Source organism: Coloeus monedula (assembly GCF_965178545.1).
Source record: "Coloeus monedula genome assembly, chromosome: 4".
NCBI lineage: Eukaryota > Metazoa > Chordata > Aves > Passeriformes > Corvidae > Coloeus > Coloeus monedula.
Genome location: NC_138784.1, coordinates 9,288,231 through 9,305,996, shown reverse-complemented (window position 1 = coordinate 9,305,996; position 17,766 = coordinate 9,288,231). Strand labels below are relative to the sequence as shown.

General features: G+C 39.8%; 1 protein-coding gene across 2 annotated transcripts in view; it reads right to left on the bottom strand.

The window, feature by feature from the left end:
- Nucleotides 1–17,766, bottom strand: part of ATXN10 (ataxin 10) — a 97,427-nt gene that overhangs the window by 56,970 nt on the left and 22,691 nt on the right. For both annotated transcript variants that reach the window (XR_014226331.1, XM_082279760.1), the window contains exons 4-6: nucleotides 14,731–14,827; nucleotides 13,677–13,841; nucleotides 1,085–1,165 (exon numbers count right to left, since the gene is read on the bottom strand). Coding sequence is in view for 1 of the 2 variants with exons in the window: in XM_082279760.1 (XP_082135886.1) it covers nucleotides 1,085–1,165; nucleotides 13,677–13,841; nucleotides 14,731–14,827 (343 nt within the window). In the remaining variant the exon portion in view is untranslated. The remainder of the gene's footprint in view (nucleotides 1–1,084; nucleotides 1,166–13,676; nucleotides 13,842–14,730; nucleotides 14,828–17,766) is intronic.

Below are 17,766 nucleotides of genomic sequence, written 5' to 3'. Positions count from 1 at the left end.
CCTCCTGGTACATTAAGCACATAGCTCAGATTTGCTCCCATTTGGTCATCCTGAATTATGGAGGAAAACAGTATTTCCCTCCTTACCATTCCATTCCCATCCCATCTCATTCCTATATAATAATGATATTTTATTTACAGTGCAAACCCAATGCATATTCTTTCATTGTCTGACATCCCTTTAGTTTTTTTATAATCTCTGATCAGTGTCTGATCCCTCGCCTGTGGTAACACTGGAAACAACACAAAACACAGAAAAAAACACATTAAGGCATTGTTTTGTTTAGTGCTTTGCCTTTCACCTGCAAAAACTACAGAAGAACTTGCACCTGCCCTGGGGGGATGCGGAACAAAGTAGGCATGTTAAACACATAAATGAGACCATAAAATCTTCAAGCAGTTGGAGGAGCTGTAGAATTCTAACAGTGTTTCCCCAAATTTGATTGTCTTAACAAAATATCTTTTTTATTCTTCTTCAATTCTCTATTCAAGCAATGAGCATTTTTCCATTAAAGCAGTGGCCATTTGCCATCAATTCAGTACACATTTACTCAAACACTTGAAGGAAAACTATCAATACTTCTTCAAGGTGAAGGTTTGTTGAAGCTTTTCAACAGTGGAAATATTAAATATTAAGTAGTCATGGGCATCTGCTCATCTATGGTTTGTAGGTTCTGCTAACCAGTACGAGACACACTTCGGTCTTTCATAAAGGCTTCCCCTTAATTTCTTGAAATAACAGAAGTATGAAGAGCTGAGGATATTTCTAATTGAGCTGTAAAACTCTGCAGGGTGTGGTGCTCTTATGAAATCAAGACCCAGGCATGAAATCCTGTCCTTTTTTTGTGTGAAGTATTTCTTTACTGAGTAATGGCGCCAACCTGGATTCTGCAACCCTACATAAATCACTGCCAGTTGTGGCTAAGCTGTAATGTTAACCAACCAATTTAAAACCATTACTGACATAGAAACATGTATTTAGAGATTTTGTGCCAACTATGAAACCACGCGGTTTTTCAATCATGTGAACAGGATACTCTATATGGAATGCTAAATACTAAAAGCCACATTGGTTTTGGGGTTACCTTTCTTGATTGCTCAGTTTGGCATAGAGGGCTTTTACCAGCTCTGGACATTTCAGCAAATGCTCTGTAAAAATCAGGAACCTGAAGGAAAAGAAAAAGAAAGTCTTACTGGTGCTGTAAAAGCAGTATCCACAACTAACTCCAAAGTTAGTTCTACTTGTAGATGAACATGTGTTGCGGTTTTGGTCCTACTTGCTAATAGATACAAATCGTCACAAAGTAATTGCACACTGTCCTGCAGTTTTTTTCCTAACATAGCGATGACCATTACTCATCAATTCAGCACACTTTTACTCACATGTCTGAAGGAAAGCTGGCTGGAGTATTAGGCCAGTTAGATACACCACAATTCAAACAATAAAATGCTCATCCAATGTTTACACATCTAAGCAAAAAGTCAAAATTTAAGATTGAAAATTATTATTCTATTCATCACAACACCATTAGTTAGCCCAAACAGTCAAAAAAGTACCCAAATAATATATTGATTTTTCTTTAAAAAAGGCAACCTAACAAAGCATCAAAGCAAATGGGAAGTTCTTTGTCAGATGCAAGGCAGCAAAGTACTTTTCTCAGCTTCAAAAACATACCCTCCTTGTGTAATAAGAGACCTAAGCTGAGAACCAGTTCTAAGTCCTTGTTTTACAAGGCAGGTAGATATGGAATCATAGTGTCTCATGGGCTGGAAGGGACCCACAAAGATCATCCAGTTCAACTCCCAGCCCTGCACAAGATACCCCCAACTTTAACACAAGGATCTTGCCAGTTGAAATACAGTGAAGTATATTTTGTAATAAATTATCAAGCTTTCTTCTTCCTTTCACCACCTTCCCTTTCTCACACCATATTCGGAGTTTCTGTCTGGAATACAAAAAGACCAACAAATGACCAGAAGTCGACAAACCGGCCACTGGTTCCCTCTTTCTCTTCACTAAAGTGTTGTGAGGTATCTATGATACCAACCTTCCTCAAAAAAGAGTCTCTTTCAAAAACAATCTATCCAAAACTGGCAACGGCTTGTTCTTTCTTCTTAATACTTCTCTGGAAAATATGGTTAGCCTGGTCTTGTGCTAATGCTAGTATTTACACCGTTTGCTTTCCCAAGCACCATCCACAGCAGTCCACAGCAGGTGACAGTCATTTAATTTCAACCCAAAGTCATACTCCCAGCATTATGGGAAAAAAACAAAGTAGGTAAAAGTATTTAGCTCTTGAAATCACATCCCTAGGAGCACTAGCAGTGATATTTATGCTGCACAGGTACACACAAATGAAACAATGCATTTTGAAAGTAGCTTATCTAGGCTACAATAATTACAAGTCAAGTCTCAGAGTATCCTCTGAGCTGATGAAGCTACAGAGGAAGAGCAGCTAAAATAATATTAAAACCAAGCAATTTCAATATTTCCTCCACCTCCTCCCTAGTTTTCCCTTTGCTGACAGTCTTTATTTTGCATAGCTGTAATCCATTATCTAGCTAATAAGAAGATCACAATGAAGCCTTCCAGCTGTAACAAAGTGTTTTTTGGACAACTACTCAATGCCGATTGGGCAAACAGGAGAATAAGAGGTCCAAAAGATTAATAGCCATTATATTTCTAATGGTAACTGTGTACTTAGCCAGCATCTGGCTCAGTTACTGAAAACTCAACATTTTTAAGAGGGGGAGGAAGAAAAACTATTTTCTGTTGCACTTCTTTTTACTGATATTTGTACACTCATTCACAAAAAAAGTCTGCAGAGGTATAAGGAACCATCAACTTAAAACTGGCATGCTAAGGAGTGTAGAATTGATCCAAGAGTTTTTCAACAAATTTCAAAAAACACAAAGACTTGCCCAAAGTCAGCTACACAAATGTATCCAACTGAGCTGCCCAGACTCAGACGTAACACCCAAGTCGAGCCGTCAGCAGGGCAGGCAAGCGCAAATCTTCCACAGTTCCTGAACTAACAACTCACAGCCATCCACAGTTAAACCTTCAGAATCGTCACAATCAACTTCATTTTTCACGGACTTAAGTAGAACCACAGACTTTTGTGTGGAGCTGCAGAAGAAAACAGCACAGATCAGTGCTGCCCAAAACACAGAACTTGGCCTAAGAATGTACAAATTTCAGCTGACAATGCAGTGGAGTAAAAAAGTGCATTTGAGGAGACAGCCTGAAGCCTGATTTTTCCATTTTGCAATTTGGGCTATGAATTTAAAGCTTAATTTTTATGTTTAAGACTACATTGAAGAAACCTTCTTGACTATTTGCCTTGTAATTTAAAAGTGATCAATAATTATCACAGAAGAAGATCTGCAGCTACTAGGTTCACGTTCCCGATCACTACTGCAAAGCAGAAGGCCTGTAGTTCAGCTGTTACTTGGGTCTGTGCTCCTGTACTTCCTCACACACATGGACCTCTACTAGACCTCTACTGCTCGAGGAGCTTGGAGTATTTTAGACTAAAATTTCTGATTCTTACCTTCTGGTTTCATGATGTGATGCAACACCTCAGAAAAAAAAACAAAAAAAAAGCTGTGGCTTCCCCATCCCTGGAAGTGTCCAAGATCAGGCTGGACGGGGCTAGGAGCAACCTGGTCTAGTGGAAAGTGTCCCTGCCCATGGCAGGGGGTGGAAGGAGATGGGCTTTAAGGTCCTTTCCAACCCAAACCAGTCTGTGATTCTATGAAGTATCTGCTTCTGTATTTAAGTGTATCTTTTACCTTATCCACTGTCTGCACCGTGTCATGCAGAACAGAGCACAAGCATCATCACCAAGAGACAACAGAAGAATCGGTAGTGGAGTAAAGCACTTCCAGCTCCTTCATTATGCCCAGAAATTTTGGAGGTAGCTAAGCAAGGATGCAGCAAATTCAATTTACTATCTTTAGTCCTCTCAGCTCTCCTGTTTTTCATTTGTGGCATGGAAAAAGAAGAGGAAAAGTAAGACAATCCACAATTCTGAAATCAAAAAAGATACTCAGTTTTGGGTTACTGACTGAACATGGCATTTCAAATGCACACAAAAGGCTTTGGGAGGAGACTTAAGCTCTCTCTGGGGGCCAACAGCAGAACCACTGGAATAAACTGAAGCCCACTGTAATTTAGTGAAGGAAATGGCGAAAATTAAAGCTGTTATGCAAGCGTAACACAGTAACAAATGAACAGTGTTAAATATGCCAATTTTCTCGACTCTTGAAAAATTCTTTGGCTAAAATCCTAAAAAAACAAGCGCTTCCATAGTAGATAAATACAGCAGGAGATGTTCAAAGACTTTATGACAGCACAAGGCCTGCATTGTACCAAAGTGATGCTCAGAAGCAGCCAAGACAAAGTGGTATGAGATACATTTGCACTCAGTATATTACAAACGGCCACTAAGCTTGTTCCAATCAAAGCTGGGTGTAAGCAATCAACTTTATCATCAAATGTCATGCTACATGCTACAGTTGATTTTATCCCATTAGCAAATTTAGGGAACAGTTTCCTCAGTCTCAGAAAAAGAGGGAGACAACCCCACATATGCTTTCCAAGTACGAAGAACAAGACATGGCAATTCTCTACTTGATCAGCAACCTTCTTTTTCAATCTCAAAACCAAAAGCATTTTTCATCACCCTAATGCCGCTCTATCCAAAATATTTAGTAAGAACTAAATAGCTATATTTTTACTGTAATTTAACAAACAAATGTAATAAATCATCCACGTTTTGAAGAAAAGTAAAGAAGAAAATTCAGCTACTTTGAGCCAACTTTTGAACTCTTATCACCAGCCTTTTTAGATGCTAAAAAAGCAATATGCCTAATGAGGAATTATTTGGAATCAGAATATATTTTAGAAGTAGAAGTAAATTTCATCCTTGCACAAGAATAGAAGAACCCTACCAAAACAGTTTAAATAAACAATTACAAGTATAAAGCTATTTAATAACAAATGGAACATGTGCTGTCATAAAACCTCTAGAAATGAGATAATTCACCCCACTCCCACACCAGCACTTCTCGCTCAGAAGGAGAATAAAGAAACACATTTTCATATTTAAGGCTTGGTCCTAAGTATCAAACATCACAATACTCCTCTCCTGTGCTGAACCAAGCACAACAGTGAACGTCCTTCCATCTTCCAAAGGCATTCCCATAATGAAAGCATCCTCCCTACTGGCCCCCACCAGGTAAACTCTGAGGTCTAGAAGACTAAATTCAGATTATGTGCAGTATTTCTCTGATTCAGAAGATACTCCCACTCAATTTGACAGCTACATCTGAAAGGCACTAAAGAGAGATTAAATCTAACTTATATGTAAAATTGAAATAATTTTTTTCTGAAGAGCTACCAAGAAAAAAATGGAAGATGATTAGCAATGGATAACAGCACTTCCTGCTCCCCCCTCTCCACAATATACACAAGAAGAAAGAGGTGACAAGATAATTAAACGTATGAGGCTGGGCTTTGAAAGATTGAGGAAATCTGTACCAATTCACTGCTACTGCAAATAGAAAGCAGAAGCTACTCAGATCTCTAAAATTAAGGAAACTTTTCCAAGTGTCGGTACTATTTAAAACCACAGCTGAACTTGGAACCTGCAATGCAACTGCAACTTTCCTGGAATTAAAAAAATAATTACTTTCTGGAGAGAAGAAGAAGGGGGTGGAGGACATCCTAAACTGTCCAACAGAAAAACACAGTTGCCAGCCCAATGAAAAAAAAAGTTTCTCTACCACACACACACACCAACTAAGCAAAAAAGAGCAGTACTGAAGAGTTCTATCCTTGCCTTTAAATCTGTGCCCACAGGCGAGACTCCTTGCTACAGAAGTACCAGTTTCTCTGTACACATCTTTCCACAAGCCAGGACAAAATAACCAAAGGCAAAAAAATGGGGAGGGGTAGCTCCACATCCTAATCTTTATAGTCATCATTGAGCTGTGGTTTCAAAAAGAAAGTGGATGTTCAGCAAAACTGACTTCAATGCCAAACAGCTGACCACACTCCTAATATCATTTTTCTGAAAGCCAAAAGGCATATTATGTCTCTTATTTTAAAATGGAGGATTTTTGTTCTTTGCTCTTCAGGAATCAGAAATACAACCTGTTTTTCCTGTTCGTATGAGCTGAACTGCCCCATGCACACACTTGGAAAAACTGAAGATACAAGCTATATTCTCATCTCTAACGGAGCCACCAAAGTATTTCTAAAATAAACAGCTTTTAGAACACAGGTTACAATAAATTATAATGTAATTTTTTTGTACTACTTTTTCCTAATTATTTTACAAAACAAATATTTTTCCAGGTTCAATATTCTAAAATAGATCTCATGTAGGATTGTCTGTTGGTTTCTCTTCTAAATACTGTACCTTCTACACTGTGTGACATACTTTGCTACTGATTAATACAAAACCAGGAGGGAGTGGATGTGGATGTACGTGGAAACACAGAGATACAACTTTTGAAAGGCTCCACAATTTTCCAGAGCCAAAGGCTCTCTGCTTGTGTTAAGGAAAAACTATTACTGAAAAAATAAAACAGAGTGTTTCTTTGGAATGGCGTGGTAGTTTGTAACAGAGGGCTCTTCAGACCTTGGTAGCAATCACACAGAAAAAAAGTAGAAAATACATTTCAGTTATTGAACAGTTATACTCAGTTATATTTCAGCTTTGTTTCCTAAAGGATGGATATGTCCAATTTTCTGACAGCATCCTTTGGTAGGAAGTGGCTGTTGAAACCAAGCAGCACCAGAACAAGAATCAGCTTATGGAACAAGTTTGCTGATGTGTTTAAGATATTTAAACATTAACATATTTAAAGTATTGGAGCAAGTCCAGAGGAGGCCACAAAGTTGGTAATGGGACTGGAGCACTTCCCTTATTGAGACAGAATGACAGAGCTGGGGCTGTTCAGCCTGGAGAAGGTTGTGTGGAAACCTCACAGCACTTTCCAGTATCTGAAAGGGTTACAGGGAAGCTGGAAAGGGACTTTTCATCAGGAACTGTAGTGATAAGACAAGGGGGAATGGATACAAACTGACAGAGAGTAGGATTAGATTAGATACAGGGAAGAAATTCCTCCTGGTGAGGGTGGTAAGGCCCTGGCACAGGTTGCCCAGAGAAGCTGTGGCTTCCCCATCCCTGGAAGTGTCCAAGGCCAGGCTGGACAGAGCTTGGAGTAACCCGGGATAGTGGAAGGTGTTCCTGCTCATGGCAGTAATATTGAAATTGGCCAGATGGAAACTTTCTAACACAGTTTGAGTATTAGAAAGCAGGCTTTCTTTATGGCAGCATCGAGCACCCAAGGGGATCCTTCCTCCAACTGAGTGCCCCGAGCATCAGGTGAACAGAATTTTTATCACACACACTGATTACATATTCACGAGCAACTTCCTTGACTTTATTTTACACAGTTGCACCCCTTATTGGAAGTCCTTATATGGTTCTTTGGGGTCTGTCTTCAACATCCAGTGTCCTTTTCAGGTGGCTACTGCTCAACCCCCACTTCTGAGTAAGCACAATATCATTGTTTTGTATAACTTCTGTTTGTCAGCCTTGCAGAGCTGAGATGGCATCCTGCCTGCGTTTTGTATGACTTCTGTTTTGTCTGCTTCTCCAAGGCTACAATGCTCCCTTTATTTGATAAGAGTACAATGTTATTCTGTTCTGCTATCCTTATCAAGTGAGTAAAATGCTGTTCTGTTCTACTGTTCTTATCACCAGGGAGCTGGAACTGGATGAGCTTTAAGGCCCCTTCCAACCCAAACCATCCTATGATTCATGTTCAACTCAATACATCAACAGTTCAGAATTAAATTTGTGTATCATTAGAGATACTTTGGAAAGATGGAAGATACACAGAAAATAAATTACTGTCACACAAGGCCTTGAAAACCATGATCACCTCTTTGAATAGAAACATAAGACGGAAGAGAGGGATGGAGGAAGCAGACCCAAAAGATGCAGAAAAACCAGTAACAGTTTAGGAGACAGACCTGCTGCTGTTTAGGAACAGATCAAAAAGAACTAAGTAACACTAAAAGAAAAGGGAAATAAAAGATCACAAGAAGGTGGAAACAACTGAACTGAACTGAGAGGTTTAAAGACTTTCTATGTGCAAAGAAGCATTTTAGAGGCAATGCTAACCCACAACCATGATCATGAGCAGAGCAAATTAGAAGAAACCTGTTCCTGAAAGGGGAAGCCCACATTAAAGAGCAAAATTTCAGGACTAAAGCTAGGACAGGAATGGTCCCTGATGAACCAGGCCAGAGTAGCACATTTTCCACCACAGTTAGGCGGTGTTAATTCCTGAGCTAAAAGATCAGGCAGTAGCTCACTCTGCAAAGAACAGCATGTTTTCTAGAAGACAACTGCACAGCAAAGAACTGTTGAGGAGATAGGATCAGTTAATTAGGGTATGCCAGAAATCAGATAGATCCAAGAAAGGAAGGAAGCTTGTTTCTGCAGAGTTAGTGTCTTTACAAAGACTTACTCTTTGAAGTACATTTTGTAACATCATACACCTTGCAACTTTGCAAAGCAGCAAGCTCGGGGCACTCTCCACAAGCCCAGCTACAAAGGGCTACCAGCCAGTCAGACAAATATTTTTAAGAACCTCAGTTGGAGATATATACCATCTGCCTCCTCATATCATTGCTCTTGAGAGTCAGACCAGCAGCAGCAACCTCAGATTCGCTCCCTGTATTCAAGATTACAGGACTGCTAGCCTGAAACAAGTTCAGGAGCTTGAATATAAGTACTGAATATAAGTTTAGAGGCAATGTAAAAATACATTGTCTAATATATGTTAATTAATATTATTTCAATATGCCATTCAGCATCTAACATTAAAAATGGCAAAGATAACAATATGTAAATAATCTTGGAGCTGTTGAGAAGATCAGCCTTCTAAAAGAGAAAGAGAAGGATGCATCAGTTCTTAAATCATTAGAATATTTATTGAATGTGTATATTACTTTCTCCAGCTTCACAGATTTCAGAGATAGAAGCATTTCTGAGGCTGACAAGTAACCACAAGCTTAATGAAATGAGCCTTCAGACCATCTGATCCAGAGAAACACGATCACAGAAAAACTGAACACAAAATTTGACCAGGGCATTCCTTATATAATTGACTTCCTCCTTTATTAACTATTTCTTAGCTCAAAGCATGCCACAAAAATACTTAATAGAATGTGTATCACCCATGAAACACACTTAAATGTGCATCACAGCACTCTCTTTCTTTCAAGTTCTAAGGCAACTTTTTGTTACGTTGTCAATCTACAAACACACTTTAAAACTGCATCAGTGCTTAGTCTCAAAATTCCACTATGCTGATCTGCAAAACAGATCTTCTCTGTTTCAATAACTGCTTAGGAAGTGAATGACTTGGCTTTCCATCACTGATTAGAATCAGAAGTTGCTGAACTTATTTCCCATGACCCACCCTGTTGCAGTGGGGATACTGCAACATGCATATACCAAACCAGGAGTCCCATGGAAAGGAAATATATGTGGACAGACAGATTCTTGATAGCTGTTTCAGAGAGATGTTTATTTCCCCAGCCGCATGGCCGGGGCTCTGCCCAGGAACTGTTCCAGTCACCGGACCGAGGGTCCTTCTGCCCGCGCAGGGAACACAAACCAACCAATGGGAACGAGGCTGAGCAGGGGCAGGGAAACCCCGTGTCTCCCCTCAGGGCCCCTCCCCCAGGGCTACACAGCAGGGGGAAGGGACCCCAACACCACCCCTTTCAGGAATCAGAGCCAACACCTCAGATATTCCCTCTTTCCTGACCCAAAATCTTAGTCTTCTACCCAACGTCTTGTGACTTGAGAAGTAGGCAAAAATGACAGGAAAATTCCAGAAAGCTACATCCTGCCTTTGAAGACCCTTCCACTGCTCTAACTGGGAGAGGAGTTTATGGCAGACAGAAGAAGAACTGCGAAAGTTCTGCTACCAACTGCTGCCTCTAAAAAAGAAGCTCTGAGGAACTGCTCAGAACAATCTCAGATTTCCTTGGATAGAAACTGTCTAACAGAACTGCTGTGAAGAGGCAAAAGACTTGTCCCTTCACACTTGGAAGAGGCACCTGGAAAGAGGTTCCTCCTGAAATTTTCCTAAGGACTTTTCCAACTTGAAGATGGAAAACTGGACTCTAAACATGAATATAGGATTATTAACAGAGAAAGAGCTGTCAACTCACCAAAATAAAGACTTCAAAGGTGTGCTTGCATTCCAGTGATGGGTGAGGAATAGAGAACCCAACATGTGCTAGCTAAATGGAGTAGTGAGGACTCCATGGGAGCGGCTACACTTCAGCCAATGGCCTTAAATCCAAATATTTATTCTGGATGTCCTCTCTCTGTCCTAACAATTCATGGCAGCAACTGCAAAAATAGTTTGAGCACCATAGTTGTTTACTTGCAGAATGCATTGGATACTGTCTTAGAGGAACATTAATTTCATAAATTTCAGTGCACAACAGAAGGGAATAAAATAATGAATAGAAGTCTGCCTATGAGCTGAGCTTACGTAGTTATTCAAAGAAAAGAGTTCCAATACCTAAAAGCAGCAACTGACAGCAAGAAAGACCTGCCAAGGGGAAGAAAAAACACACACGTGGCAGCCACCTCGTACTTGTAACATGAAAGCAGATGCTCCAGCTCAGAGACAAGAAGGTAGACAGGAATTAAGTGGTACTTTTAACTTTAAGGTAAAAACATCTTAATTCCAGTCACTTGTGAGTCAGCAGTGAGCATAACCTCCAAGAATAGTCTGTATTTCAGTCCAGCCATATAATACCATAAAATGGTTGCTGAGGACTTTTGCCAACTGTGGCACAAGAGACCCAAACCTTTCCAACAGGACATTAGCTCTCTACAAATGCCACAGCTGTGTAAATTCCTTTCAGCAATCCTACTGGGATGTACTTCAGTGAGACCTGAAGTACAGCTGCAAATTTTCAGTGTTAGAGTTTGACCCTTTGTCATAGGTTAGCAAGCATAGTCCCGGAAGGGATGTCCTTGCTAAGGGGTGCTTACAGTTTCCTCTGGGAACTGATAGAGCCTATCAGCTGGCCAGTTTGAATATGGACAATTCTCTAAGCCACTTAAAGTTGTGAACACCTCTGTGATCCACATTTAAGAATAGGCAAACTCCCCCTCCAAGCTCTCTCTCGTTTCCGGCGCTGGGACAGGCGTCTGCGGGCCCCGTGTCGGGGCCAGCGGGCCTGGCCAGGCCCTGCTCGGGCCAGGCCGGGCCGGGCCACGGCCATCCTGAAGCCATGGACCTGTTCCAGCCATGGAACCCCCCCCCCACTGCCTTGCCGTGGGCAGCCGGAGCGCTCGGCTCTCCCCCCTCTCCACTGCCATAAGAAGAATTCAACATTCCAGCTGCAAAGCTGCAAGGCCGAGGTGAGATTAACCCTTTTTATTGCTGTGAAGAGCTGAAACCCTAGGGAAGAGAGAGAGGAGATGCTTAAAGCTGAAATTCTGTTGTGAAGCTATGATATATCAGAGTATCCTGTTGTAATTTCATGAAGATATGGGGGGTGGAGTGTTCAACTCGTAAGCAAAAGCACCTGCACTGAGATAGGCAGATGCTGACGCAGCTGTAATTTCATGAGAAGTTTGGACAGGGAGAGATGAACCAGATGAGGACTTTTGCTCCAAACGGGAAAGGAGAAAACCTCAGTCCCTAGAGATGCTCCCAGAGATAGTCCTAAAGATGAAGATGATGAAGACCCTTTGCTCCCAGGGAAGGAGAAGGGCCTCTGTTTTTGTTTCTGAACGGCTCAACCTTAAAATTATACCCCAAAAAACTTCAAGAGTGGACCCTCGAAAGCAGGGAAAAGCTGCAAGTTGGGGGAAGGGACTCACACGCAGGCAGAGGGACTCCTCTTCCTAAATGGACTGAACAATATTTGGAAGTGGGTGGCTGTCTCATTGTGATACTGTTTTCATTCATAGCATGAGCAAGAAGAGACTTCTCTTTCTAAATGGACTGAACAAGGTTATTATGGAAGTGGTAAACAGACTGAACATCTTAAGGGTTGTCTTTTTACATTGTCATTGGGAGAAGGGAGGAAGGTGGGGGGAGGAGGAGAGTTCTGAAGGTGGTATAATTTTTTTTTCCTCTTTTAGGTCTGTTAATAAACTTTATATTCTTTCAAGTTTGGTGCCTGCTTTGCATTTCTCCTAATTCTTATCTCACAGCAGATAAACAGTAATGAGTATTTTGGACCAAACCACTACACTAAATTGGTGTTTCCGCCTGGTTACAAACCGAACCCGCGACACCCTTTTTCATTTCAAGACTACCCTGGAAAGAGACCATTTCCCACCCACATCAAACATCCATGGCGGAGGTAAGACATTTTCATCATAACATCAACAGAATCCACTTCACACTAGAGAGATCAGGGAAATGGATCCCTCAGCATGTATTTTGATGCTACATTTATTATGCATTTATCTTCAAAACATAAATTTACCATGACGACTTTGGTATCTCAGTCAAAACAAATTTCAACATATCTTCAATACATTAAGAAAATTAAGGATGATCAGGATAATGATCTGAAAAGCAACATTTTACACATGTTATTGACAGATATCAAAACTAAAGACTCAGTTTGTAATTTCTGAAACAGAAGTCTCTTTGCATGGCCCTAAACTTACAGTTTGCTTTTTGAAAACTACTTACGTCCTAAGCAAATTGCCCTTGTCATTAAAAAAGCCCAGCCACAAATAAATTTCAGATCTTTTTTTTCACTACAAAAGCAAACTATAAAGTGACACTTACTTTTCATTCAATCATCCTAAGTCTGTGTGTTAAGACTTTCCAAATAGCTTCTAAAACCCCAACAATTCTTCCTAATTAAATTTTGAATTTAAACATGATCTTAAAAAGAATACTACAAAAACATACAAACAATTTTTTTCCCCTTGGAATAGAGAATAACCATTAGCTGAATGTGCATCCTTGATATGCAGGGCAGCACATTCATCAAAGGCATAACTGACAACAATACTTAGAAGAATAGCCATTAGTAAAAAATATAAAAGCTCAGAGGGATAAAGCCACTGATTAGGTGCTCTTAAAGTATTAAATGAAGATTCACAAACAAAGTCTTCCCTGTTTCGGTATAAAAATAACTGCATGTTGCAGTAGAAAATGGATGCGTTAAAAAAACAAAAAAGGAAAAACCCCAGATTTTATGTCGCACTCACAAACATTAGACATAGAAGACTTCCTAGCATGACCTGTCTGTAAGACTATTCTGTGCTAATTTTAATAAATCTCCACAAACCAGCACACAAGTATAAATTAGTCTGCATTCTAGAACCCTGTTTCATTAAAAAAAGAAAAAGAGACCATGATTTGAAAATTCTTATGTCTTCAACAAAAAAAGCAGTCTTATTTCATCAACAATCAAAAGAGTCATTGAAACTATCATGAAAATTATCTCTATACTAAATTACTAATTTCTAATTAGATCTTCATTTACTACTTTGCAGTGTCATAAGTTTAGACATTTTAATACAGTGATTTACACCAGAAAAACACCTAATTAAGAGATGAGGAAAAAGAAAATTTAAAGATACATACGACCACTCAGACTCCAACTGCTCTTTGTAGACTCTCAGGACATGAAGAGTCACAGCCAAGTTCCCAGGATCCAGCAGTTCTCTCACTCGCTCTGAATTCAGGCAGGTGAACAGGACCATGCAGCAATAGGTGACAATTTTTTCATCGCTGTATGTCAGGCATGTCCTTCAAGAGAAAATAAGGAGTTAAGGGCAAGTTAAAACTGGCCGTGGAAAAACACGCTAGTGGCACTGAGCTTGCTGAGTTGTCCTTTGCTGTCTTTCAGAGAACCACGAGTTTCTCACTGCCTAAGATGGATAAAAGTCACCTGCATGGAAAAATATCCAACTCATAAATGAAGGTCAAACTTCACAAGAAGTTTACAAAATTAATGCTAAATTGGAACTGCTTTTCTTATCGTAAGGTCTTCCTACATCGGGTGCTAACAAGTGGGCTCCAAAAACCCACTGAGAATGATTATCAAATTGAATGAAAGTGCCTTTGTCACCAGCTCACTATGAAGAATCTGGCTGAACACATCAACAATATTGTCACGTGTCTGCACAAAATAGTCTATGTAATACTTCCTTACACGTATGTCATCAAATCCCCAGGAAGATATTCTGGTGAGGCTAGGAGGGGGACAGAAGGATTAAAAGAGATGAAGATTAAGAAACTTTTGTAGGTTACATTTGATCCACCAGTACTGACAGATCTGCACAGCAGCAACATGAGAAAAGAAAATGCTGTGTTCTCGGAAATGAGTGTAACTACTTGAAAACATGTCTGAAATAAAGCTTATGTTTGAAGCTCGTCATTCAAAATAGTTTTCTTCCAGTTTCTGTTAAATTAAATCAATTTACTGTTAGTTTAGAACAAGCAGGTTTTTAAAGGTTCTGACTCCTGCGGTTGACTAACAAAAAACATGTACAGGATATGGTCTCAACCAGCCCATTCTCACCAAAGTTATTTTTCAGAGCTTCATGGTGCTAGCAAAGGCACAACCAGTATGTACAAAAGATTTGAATACAACCACGGAAATGACACTAGAAAAAAAACCCGCATCCATGCTTACAAGAAGAGATCTGGGAAAGCACACTTCCAAATGCTATTCTGGGAATCTCCATTTCCTGCTGCAATGTTTCCAAGAAACTGGAGACTACAACGAAGAGCTGAAAGAAATCCAGAAAATATATTAACAAGAATTCAAAGCAACACTAATGAATTTCACAAAAACTACATACTTCAATATTCCAGATACACACTGCAGAATCCATCTCCAGGAAGCTTTAGGTTATGTAACTTCACTGCTACTGTACACAAATATTTGCATTTTCTCTTCTAATGCAAATAATTTTACTAAGTCTTTTAGAATTACACCCAAGACTTGTCTGAGTATTACACACTGGCTACTAGTGATTACAAGAACTAATTGACAGGTCCTTGCTCCTCACATTATATTCTAGTTAGCTAGACAAATCATTATAGAATTTTATGATGTGCTCAATATCTTCTACTTTCTATCCCAGAAAAATGAAAGCCAGCTCTCCAAATAGCTCTGCCTCCATTTTTGACAATTTAATATAGCTGATTTCTGCTCTTACTCCAAAGGATTTATTTCAGCCTCCTCTCAACACAGATTTAAAATACAAGAAGATGATATTTCACCACACAAGTTAATATCCTAGAGCAGCCAAAAGGTGTAAATTAATAAAAAACAATAGCATGAACCCGAAGACTTCACAAAATTAAAACACTTTTTTGTCCTTATCAACAGCTCTGAATAGCCTGGCCCTTATTAATAAGTTGGCAAAGAAACCTGAAATTGAATGTTAAAATTCAGTGCAACAGATAGTACAAACAACAGCCTAATACACATGGAGGCAGCCGGTACTGCCAGGTTCTGCAAATCTAAAATTAGGTCTCTTGCAAAGGTGCTGTGCTGCTGTGCCAGCTGGCAGCCAGATTTCCTACAGAGAAAATGTATAGGGAACAACAAGAAAGCAAGTCTAAAAGGTGGTCACCTGGGCTTAGGGAAAAGTAACTTTTTTTTTGCCATATATATCCCTATATCTATATCTATATATCTATATATATCTATTTAAGCCCAAAATATGTATGTATTTTCCATAATGCATCTTGAATCATATTCTCCTCTAGTTCTTAAGATCTCTGTTCTCTCCCCCTGCACATCTGCACTGGTTTATTATTTTCTGCTCATCACCGTGCTTCCGCTTTTCCCACCCATCTGGTTCCCATCCTGCTGACTCAGGAGTTTCTGAAGGACAGCAAGCATGGGCATGCCAGCAGACATTTTATGGAAATACTTCCCCGCTAGAAAAAAATCACAAGGCTGTAAATGCTAGGAACAGGTATTATCTCCCTTGGTGAATTGCTTACCTGTACAGCAGTAAGAAGGGTCTCCCAAAGAGACATCAGGTTGGTTGACTATATTCTAATCTTTCCCTGAAATTTGCTTGACTTTGTTCAGCTATCAATTACACCTTGGTTGTTAAAAATTAGCCTGTCCAAAAAGTTCTACAGACCAAGGAAAAAAGTTCAAGATCTTGTAAAGTTACCATTCTTACTGTAACAAAGAGGAAATGCCATGAACACGTTTACAGTACAGTAATAAATAGCTACGAATTCTCCATTAATCACACAGTAGACTCAATATTTGTGAGAGCAACCAACGCTGCCCTTGTCCAATAGCGATGTCCTGAACAAGCAAGGAAGATACAGGAAAAGGTGACAATTCTATGGATGCACCCATGGAAAAAAACCGGTTTCATCACTAAGTGCTTGTTCTTAACCAGTAAGAGTTAACATTTTCTTTCAATTAGAGGCCACAAATCAATATATGGGCAAGTGGATATCTCTAAGACAAAAGCTATTGCATCTATTCCCAACTAAGGAGAGAAAGAGGATGTCTTGATAATGCAACATTTTGCCATACAAGTAATCTCACATGATGAGTCTCAGCAATTCATTTCTGTTCATAGAATCACATCTCCTGAGCACCTGAGGCAGCTGAGCAAAGCCCAGTGTCCAGGTCACACACCATATCCAGCCATCACCGATAGAAAGGCATAGATGAAGAGGCACGAACGGTGTGAAAAGCCATCGCACCATACCTAGAGTAGATCATCACAGCATGTTCTCTGAATGACAGCACAGCAGCACCTGTATGGTTGTGTTTAAAAAACCCAAACATCTCCCCCAGAACTCCACAGGGGGTGGCTGTGGAATACACAAATGTCTCGTGCAGTGCTTCTCTCCAAAAATGACTCCAGGTAAAATGTACTAGCCTAGCACCAAGCTACCAAGGGAATTTTGATACAAGCACTGCAAATCTATACTAAGGTATTTGTACTTTAAAAAAGAAACTCCCCAAAAATCCAACTAGAGCCGTTAATTCACAGCGAGGTATGTGTATGTTAAAAAGTGCAGACACTACAATAGAAGGGAAGTATTGCATTTTGAACTATGGAAGTCTTCACTTAGCATTCAATTTCCACATTTTTCTTTTTTGTTTTACCTCTATTGGACTTGAATGATGCCACTTATGATTGAAGTATGCTTGGAAATCTGTACAATACAGATACTGCTTTTCTCATCTCTAAGAATTTCTTCATCATAAAATCACAGAACCCTACAATTACTAAGTCTGGAAAAGATCTGCAAGATTCATAAAGTCCAACCGTCAACCCAGCACCATCATGTTTACCACTAAACCATGTTCTCAAGTACCACATCCACACCTTTTGTGAACACTTCCAGGAATGGTGACTCCACTGCATCCCTGAGCAGCCTGTTCCAATGTTTGCCCACCCTTTCCATGAAGACATTTTCCCTGATATCTAATCTGAATTTCCCCGGCACAATTTGAGGCAATTTCCGTCCACGGCCTTTCCATGTCCTTACAACTAAAGCAAGAAAATGTAGAAGCTGATGAGGACAGACTTCCATTTTGCAATCCAATCATAAGCCATGTGCTTTCTGAAAAGGGGGCGGGGAAAAGGAAAACAAAAAAGAGGGGAAAATAAAACACAAGACAATTTCACTTTGTAAATGTACAAACCTTCACAAAGCTAAAAATAATTGTCTTAAA